At 34.6% G+C, this 9,510-nt stretch overlaps 2 protein-coding genes across 2 annotated transcripts; both read right to left on the reverse strand.

Moving 5' to 3' along the window:
- Window positions 1-2,273: 2,273 nt before the first annotated feature.
- Window positions 2,274-3,033, reverse strand: LOC123717215 (ragulator complex protein LAMTOR2 homolog). Its single transcript, XM_045673102.1, has 2 exons — window positions 2,732-3,033; window positions 2,274-2,658 (listed from the first exon to the last, which is right to left on the reverse strand). The coding sequence occupies exons 1-2, from the start codon at window positions 2,797-2,799 to the stop codon at window positions 2,349-2,351; spliced, it is 378 nt and encodes a 125-aa protein (XP_045529058.1). The 5' UTR covers window positions 2,800-3,033; the 3' UTR covers window positions 2,274-2,348.
- A 526-nt stretch (window positions 3,034-3,559) lies between these two features.
- On the reverse strand, window positions 3,560-5,866 carry LOC123717390 (protein SDA1 homolog). The gene has a single exon (XM_045673360.1). The coding sequence runs from the start codon at window positions 5,730-5,732 to the stop codon at window positions 3,588-3,590; it is 2,145 nt and encodes a 714-aa protein (XP_045529316.1). The 5' UTR covers window positions 5,733-5,866; the 3' UTR covers window positions 3,560-3,587.
- Window positions 5,867-9,510: the final 3,644 nt, after the last annotated feature.

Below are 9,510 nucleotides of genomic sequence, written 5' to 3' on the forward strand. Positions count from 1 at the left end.
GTTACAATTGACATTTTGTCAAATTACTTTGCTAAGTCTGTGATGTTTACAATTTTACATAAAACAAGGTTTCGTTGCCGTAAAATGTTAACAAAAACATTTATATATTTATTATTAGATACTATTATTTCTTCTTCATAAAATAAGTACCAGCTATACTAGTACCCGCAACCGCTTTTTCCTAAAACTAGGGCAAAGTTGTTAATCTAATTAGATTTTTCGGGTAAGATGCAGAAACGAGACTAAAGTCTGACTCCTATACATTAAAAATGTATAGGATTTTTATTTACGAAAGTCACAGACCTAGGTTTTGCTTTTTTTTAACAGAGACCCCTACATCACTAGCTTATCAGGCACGCAATCAGGCAGATATATAACCAGGAGGGGAGTGTCGAAGTCTTCCCTTTCCTAAAAAGGGACTTAAAGGGTTGGCGTCTCCCACCGGGCCCGGGTGACAACTACTCCGAAAATATCCTCATTCTTAATTTATGGATAAGTCGGAGCCCGCTGCCCGGCGCTACCCGCGTTAACTCTCGTTCTAATTAATATGTTAGTGAGATATTTGACAATTTTACACTAGAATTTTTCCAGCTGCAATCCGACATGTTGCTGTACTCAAGCAGCATGTCGGATAGCCGATCCGGGAATATCCTCATGCCAGTCTCGAGCTCCAGAACGCACCTGATGCCTTAGTTAATATGCCAGGTGGCTTAGTCAAGGATGCTTTAACAGTAGTATATGAAGAAAGTCAAAAACTAAATTTGTATGAAAATGACAGTTCGTTCGACAAAGTTTCAAGTGCGGGGCTTGACTTGAGTTTGAGTCTGTGTAAATACTAGCCCGCAGGATTTCCGCCATGTGAGGTGTGAAACACCTCGTCTTCATTTGTTTGTATGCCGCGTTTGCATCTTAAAAAAATCCGTTTGTGACTGTGGGAGTTTCAACCCCCCACATAGCGCTCGCTTGAGTCATGTCAGTCATCGCAGTAGGAAAGCGGTTACGTATCGTACCCTATTGCATCTTAGTCTTCCCGACCTCATCCCCGCGAGAGCGTCTGCTCTCTTGTTTCCCGGTGTGCCAACTTCACCTTAAGAGTTCAATTTTTATCCCATTTTCATGGCACTCTTTCAGGTTCTGGGGAATCTCGGGGATCAAGAAAGCGTCCACCCACGATGGCATACAGTGAAGAGCGAGTCGACGAGAGCACAGCCGCATTCCGCCTCCGCCGCCTCGTCAAATATGTCACTGCGTCCCTCAGTGCGGCTAGCTCCGCCTACTACCCTGAACAGTACAGTGCCAGCCTCACCTTTTTTATTTCTAGTCTCGGTCCCGTCTAGCCACTTGCCAGCCCCACTCCCACGGACGTTTTGCTCCCGTCTATAAATATGTAAGTTTGTCATAGAAAAGTTACCGATTTCTTAAGGGTCGTCCAGTTTTTTGTAAGTTATTTTAAGTCTTCTGGCAGTCTCAGTATATGGCAGTCGCTTCTCTATTGTCTTGTCATGTGTGACGTGCGGGGCCCTAAAGCGTGAGGTATGCCGCGGCCTCCTTAACGCGAAGGTCCAGTGGTAGTATCCCTGCAAGCAAGGCCGCTGAGTTGAGTGCTGTCGTCTTGTATCAGTCCTAGAAAAAGGTGTGGTGGGAGTTTCGGGGTTAGAAACCTCGTCTGTACACCACAACAACTCCTGTGAACACTGGCCTATATGTTACAGAAAACATTGTGTAATGATAGCTTGTCAGGACCAGGCTAATTTGCCTTTTATAAATTATGTAACAGGTGGATAATATAATTAATACCAAGACAAAGGTTGTAGACCACTGGTTTTTTATTTTATTTTGAGATAGCTTTGTAGCTATATCAAAACAAGCAATGCAATGTTGTGCAGCTTCACAGATTTGATCAGCTCTCAGCTCGAGGTGTATATTGAAGTGGAACAGGTGGTCCATGGCTATCTCAGGATATTCAATGTTGGGATACAAACTATTGAAATTCTAGAAGTAGATGTGCCAATTGCTGTAACACTAGAAATCAGCAGTGTAGCAGGTTGTGCAAGAGTTCATGCACAAAATTTTACCGACCAATACAATAATATGTGTGCAATACTGTACACCCTACCAGGTGCCTCTAGTTACCCAAGTAAATTAAAGAAGACCTTTTATACATAAAATCTTACATACCTTTATATGTATGACTTAATACATGTTAAATCTTGTTAAAAAATTTACCAAACTTAAGTCAGTTTTTTAAATATCAATAAAGTCATAAATTAACAGTGTGTCATTTATTATAATAACAAAATATAGTAATATAATGCTTATATACATATGATAATTATTAAAAAATTATGTTAAGAACTAGCTACTTGTTTTAAGGGTCCTTCTAAATATTGTGCAATTGCATTAATTTTTTCTTTCAAAATACCAAATCCAACAGTTTCCTTCGAATACAAGCAAAGTAATAAATTAGCTACTTGGGTAACAGCAATCTTTCCATTCTGACAGTCTACAAGAATTAAATGTAATTTATCTTCTTTAAAAACATTTTTCCCTTGTTTCTCATATGCAGACCAGACATTACTTGCAATAGCAGCTGTTACTCTTGCATCCTTATCATTGTAACCTGAATATGCTAGGAGTGCACCTTGATGTGTCAAAAGCCTGAAAGTTAAGAGTAAAATTGTCAAAATTATGAAATTTATCAAAAATCATTAAAACTGGTTTTGATAGTTACAATGTATTTTCTACACCTCCTGTATTTGCTTGACTAAGCACTTGTGTCAACGCTTTCGGTTTTAACATTTTAACAAATATGTGATACACTCTATGAAATTAGGCTGTATATAATAGTTGAATACACGATATTGGATAATATTGAATATGTTGTTTTAAACATAAAATTAATTACGTCTCCTTAAAACCACATTCTAAATTCTATTATCAAATGCTTTACAAAGTTTTACAAAGATACTTTAAACACGTTTATTAAATTTATTATTTGTACTTCCTTTCAAGAGTATAATGTTAATTTATGCTTGATAGTTGAAAGACTAATGACAAGGATGACGATAAAGCACAGTAACACCCGTTGACAGTAATATGGTTATGACAGTAGTGTTGTGGTTTTGAAACTGTAGAGTTTAGACCATAGAAATGAAATTAAAAAATTACATGAAATTCGCATAGGTCTTCAGTTTGCACAGATAAATATATAGTATATACAGTATACACACTGTCAGCTTAAGAAACAGAGGCTTCTTTTGTTAGAAAGATACCTACTAATGATTATCTTTTTCGTGCCTAACAGATGTAATATATTTAGTACATTAACTAATTATGATAAAGCCTTTATTGTATTCATTTTAAACTATATAATATAGATTGTTGCAAATAAGTTTAAAGATATATAATGTATAACTTGAAGGCAAAGACATGAATTATAATTAAAAGTATTGTTATGCATGCATTGTACAAGGGAAAGTCTGCCTATCTTTTCCTGTTCCAATCTATGAAAATCTTAACTATAAATATAAAATAACAGAATTTATATTAATATCAGTTATTTATTATTGATAACACAAATGGTCTAATTACATCATTTTCTTCTGCTTAATCAAATAATTCCTGAATGCGACTTGCTTTTCCTTGAAAGACCTCTTTATTTTCCCTCTTGCTTTATGTTTAACCATCTGATATGACTTTGTTTTACGCTTTTCTCTATTTGTTTTAGAACAGTTTGCATTTTTCCTTCTGTCTTTATAACCGAACTTTTCCCTCTCCTCACGACCTTTAAGCACACTTTCTAGCCGCGCATTTTTATCATGCTTTCGTTTCTTGTAAATATTTTCAATGTCAGCGAGTTTTACTAATTCAGAGGATTCTTCCTCTTCTTCTACAGCAACTGACTTCCGTTTTACTCCTGTTATATGCTTTTTAATTTGAGCAGCTTCAATTCTTTTAAAATCTTCATCCGAGAATATTTTATCCATGGCAACTTCACGTGCTGTTTTAATCTTTTCCTGTATTTCTTCTGGAGTTAGCTTCCGTTTAGCTTTTAAAATTTTACGATTCTCAACAGTTGGTGGAGTAGTTTCAACATTTTTTTTACTAGGATCATCATTATTCTCTTCTACCTCTTCTTCTTCAGTTTCAGATTCACTCTCATCACTATCAGAAATATTAATTTCTGAATCTGAAGAAGCAACATCAACCCATTCGTCATCAGATTCAGCAACTTTCTTTCTAAGTTTTTTGACACCTTTTTTAGCATTTTCTGTTATATCTACTTTTTCTAATAAGACTTCTGATCCTGGTACATAATCCTTTATGTCCATTTCTCCATATTGCTTTGTCTTGAGATCTAAAGACGCTTCCGAGGGTCTTCCCCTATCTTTTTTATGAAGCATCTTTGGCATTGATTGCCTGTAAAGTTGAATTAACGATCTGGCTGCCATCATAACAGATTTTTCTTTGTAGGTTTTATACTGTACTAAATCTTGAAGAAGGTCTTCAGTAACAGCCAAAGGGCAACGAGCACAGATTTCTCTAACAGCATTTAATCCTACTGCCATTACATCTGTAGAATTTCTTTCAGTAATAAAATTATTTGCAATAGACTTCATAACAGGTTCAATAACCTCTGGAGGTACCAGCTCATGAGCAGACTGAGCGGCAAATTGTAGTATCCTTGTGACTTCTCTTTGATGTGGCATTAATAATCGTGCAATAAAAGGATAATAGTTAAACAAAAATAGATTGTGTAAACCAATCAGCCTTGATATAACATCCAAAGTCATTAACTTTACCTCAAATCGGTCATTAGAAGCTTCTACTTGTTTAAATAATTTTTCAGCAAATCCTTGAGGATTGTTTATGAGGTGAAGTGCAGAAAAATTAAAAATAGGTGCTTTCTCTTTCCTCTTTTTAATTTTCTTTGCAATCTTCTTAACTTTATCTACCATTTTTTCACGTTTCCGGGTTTTCTTGTTAAATTTATTTGATATCATTGTATCTCTTGGGTCTACTTCATCTTCACTATCTGAATCTGGCTTTTCCTCTTCCTCTCGACTCAAAAAAAATTTCAGGGAAGCTACCATAACTTTAGTAACCTTTGAAAAGCATCCAATGTCAGCAATTATGTTAACAGTTTTATGATCATTCCAAATATTTTTATGGTATAATTCAATCAATATATCAACTGCCAACTTGGAAGTTTTCACATTTGTATCTCGCAACATAGTAAAAATAAAATTCTGTAGGGTTGAATTTAATTTCATATCTTTATGCTTCATATTCATATTTTTGATGTCTGTAATTATATGAGTTTTTAAATATTCCCTAAGATTTTTATCTTGGCACTTAATTAGGAAGAAAAATATTTCCAATAAGTCAAATGCACTTACAAAATTTTTATTTCTCAAGAGGATGAGGCATTTACATAAGGCTAGCCTCATATCATTGTGAAGAACAGTATTATGCGTTTTCAAAATGTCAACAATCTTTTGTGGGAATGTCTTCATATCATTTTGATAACACTGAGTAACCTGTGCTAAGAACATTGCTTGCTCATCCAATTTCTTACTATACTGCGTAGGATTCAGGTTAAATATTTCCAAAGTTGTTTCGAAATGAGCCAGTTGTTGTCGAAATTCATCTTTATAGGAATCTGGATCTCTCTTAACCAAATTTTGTAACTGAGTTAAATTATTTGGAAGCTGATTGTTGTGACGCACCATTTTATTAGAATGTATTTCTTTGCTTTATGGAATTCACATATGACAAATATCAGTTTAATAAAATTCCACAATTATTCAACATAAAAACATGTGGTTTCAAAAATGTTACATTATTTACCATGTGACAATTGACATTTTGATAATGTGTCATGATGTTCTTTTTTTTCCTTTCTTGGCCTGCACCATGAAGTTCTTGTCATATCAGCTATTACTATTTTTGGGAGTTTATGGCCTGGTATCGAGACCAATCATATCAGCTAATATGTCCTGTAACCATAGATTATTTCATGATCTTTCTTGTATGACTGAATATTCTCTAATAAAATTGTCAAATGACATTAGAATTTCATTTTAAAATGTAATAGCATTGCGAGGAAATTATTAAATAGCATCATTTAGAGCACTCGCAGGGGTCGCAGTAAAAAAACTGATACATTAAAAAGTATTGAATTCGAGTATAGGGTATTAATAGTATCGAATAGTTTCACCTATTATATTATACAAATTAAATTTTCAAAGCCTTTATTTAAGTACAAGAGAAAGTTTACAAAAATATATATGAAAGAGTTCTTTAAGAAGGTTTTGTTTGTAGTGTCACAGCTGTCCACTTGTACAGCTATGCCACAAAGGCAAGCTGTACAAAGGCCTCCTCCAGCTGCTTCCATTGTTTCCAATCCCTAGCAAGTCTTGGCCTCAGAGGACCAGTGGCTTTTTAAAAGTCATCTGCCCACCGCGCGCATGGTCTACCTCTTCTCCGCTTGGTGCTATAGCGAGGTGTCCATTGGGTGACTTTTTTGACCATCCCTTTTCCCAAAAAAGAATTACTAACTTTAGATAGTCTTGAACGGGGTAATGTAACTTTTTTAACAGTTCCTCTCTAGTTACTTGTAAATTACCAATAGAGTAGTTAGATGACGGAAAGTTAGGAGAGTATTTTTTTGTGGAATTGGAAGAATAAATTGATGAGAAATTATTTGCAAACAGGTTTACAATATCTTCACCCGAAGTACCAATTTTGTCTTGATAACACATCTGCCAAAATCTAAATTTTCGTAAAACTGATTATGTAAGTTGCAAAAATGATATATTGAAGATTGATTGATTTATAACTGATACATTCAATCATAAAAAAATATACCTTATAAAAAATTTAGAATTGTGTAAACGAAAGAAATATTTGAACGGATTTAAGCTATATATTATTATTAAAACTTATAGTTATTTACATAATTCTAAATTTTTTATAAGGTATATTTTTTTATGATTGAATGTATCTAGTTATAAAACAAATTCCTCACATCCCATATTCAATGCATATTCTGTCCAATCAATCTTCAATATATCATTTTTGTAACTTACATAATCAGTTTTACGAAAATATAGTTTTTTAAGCAATGTGTTCTGTATCAATGTAGAAGGAGTGGTTTGAAGTATCAGTTCAAATGTCGGATGGTTCTCATCTAAACGACTTATGTTGGTGTAATAGTAAATAAGTCTGGACAGTCAGTTATAACTAGATCTAGAGTTCAATCCTTATAGTTCTTATTAAAATTAAGTTGTTGCAACGTAGCAAGATCAAATAGGTCACTTTTGATTTTTCACAGTAATAGTTTAGAGGACAACCAGTTTCAGTTGACCAGAGAACATGAATTAGATTAAAATCACCTACTATCCAGGTCCTGTGATCAGACATATCACCAACTAACCACATTTCTTAATAAAATCACAAGCTGGACTTGCTGATAGATACCCAGGCATATATGCAACACATAGATTCATAGTAAAATCCCCGTTCAATGTGATCTGTACTGTTGTGTCTGACTGCCAGTCATTTCTCACCAAAGTTTATGAGTTTTTTAGAATACGCAATTAGTACACCACCTCCATGACCCTTACCATATCGTTGACAAAATCCAGAATCACGATCCCAGCGTACAACACAATATCTATCATCGAAGAGCTCAGAGGAAAATACATCAGCATAAAGCCAAGTCTCACATAAACAAATTACATCAAAGTTATTACACAATACATTATTGTAAATATCAACAGTCTTGCTCTTCATACCTCTTACGTTCTGATAAAAGATGGTATTAACTAATTAGATCAAGGCTATCGCCATTCTTGATCAATAAATACTAAGAATCGATTGTTTTTCTAACATATATACGTCCATTTTCATCTGTGAGATTCCCTACATTTTAAATTATAAATTGCACGAACAGCCCTTTTCTGCAGGATCAAAATAGTTTCGACATCAGCAGCATGACCCCATAATAATAAGCCATAAGTCATTAAGTTGTGAAGGTAACTAAAATAAAGAAGTCTAGCTGTATCGACATCGGTTAATGATCGAATTTTTAACCGCGTAAATTGCAGACCAAAGTCTCTTCGCCAATCCATTAATATGCGGAGACCACTGAAGTTTTGAATCCATGTTGATTTCAAGAAATACAGTTGTATCATCCAGATTCAATTCCACATCATTTATAATTGATCTAGTATCCATAACCCTTGCATTTTTTGCACAAAGTTTAATGCATTTCGTTTTTTTTGCATTAAGGAGACGGTTATTAACACTAAACCAATAGACAATCGAAGAGAGAGCATTGTTCACATCATCAAAATTTGTTGCTTGATTTTAAAAATCAAGGACGTATTCAGCAAACAAAACCATCTGATGTTTTTTCTCTACCATGAATGGTAGATCATTTATATAAACAGAAAGACGAAAGGGCCAAGAACTGAGCCCTGTGGTACCCCCATATCTACTGCCGACCCAGAGGACCTCTTACCATTCACTTCAACCTTCTGAGTTCTACAGTGTAAATAGGAAGTCAGAAGTTTCAGTGCGGTATTCTTGATGCCATAGTGGCAAAGTTTCCCGATACAGGTCTCGGACACTCACGTCTGTTGGACACAATCAAATGCTTTGGATAAGTCGCAGAAAACATCTAAAGCGTCATGCAACTCCTCCCAAGCCTTAACTATATATCTATATAACTCAACACCGGCATCGGCTGTCGAGCGACCCTTGGTAAAACCTTACTGATTATTAAGTAATAATTTATTCATAGAATTCTAATTGCAAAAAAATCTAATATTTTTTATAAAGTGTCAGTCATCCTGTGGCGTGACATAGCGAGCATCGGTTGAAGGAATTGCGGACAAACTAATCCATGAAGATTTTTTAGGTAATGTAAAAAAAACATATTGTACGTTAATTCTTCACGATATAGTAAGACATAAAACAGGTAGAAAGAAACAAGGACATGACTAATTACCAGCTTTTTGACAATGTTTATTAACATTCGGGGTATTTGTTGTGTTTCCCCGAGGGAATAGATTTAAGGAACTAAATATTATGACATTATCCCGGTCAATATATTCTTGAAGCCTTGTTGTATGTACAAAAAAACTTAAACTATTTTAAAACAAATGGTGACTTTCACCAGTATAATACGCGTAATAGAACTAATTTGAGTGTGCGACCAACCAGGCTCCAGAAGATAAACCACTCCTTATATGGAAATTGTATTCGTTTTTACAACAAACTCCCAAGCGAAATTAGAGAACTGTCACTTAATAAATTCAAAGCTCTTGTTAAAAGCAAATTAATTAATAAAGCCTTTTATAAATGTGACGAATACCTAAATGATCCTAATCCTTGGGATTGACAACAAATGTTCAAACAATTTGTATTAAAAACTTGGCGATTGAAAAGAGTAGCGGAAAGTTTCTTGCCCGTTCTTCTTACCCGCTCTACGCCCTTGACTTG

The sequence above is a fragment of the Pieris brassicae genome, chromosome 12 (assembly GCF_905147105.1).
Source record: "Pieris brassicae chromosome 12, ilPieBrab1.1, whole genome shotgun sequence".
Taxonomy (NCBI): Eukaryota; Metazoa; Arthropoda; class Insecta; order Lepidoptera; family Pieridae; genus Pieris; species Pieris brassicae.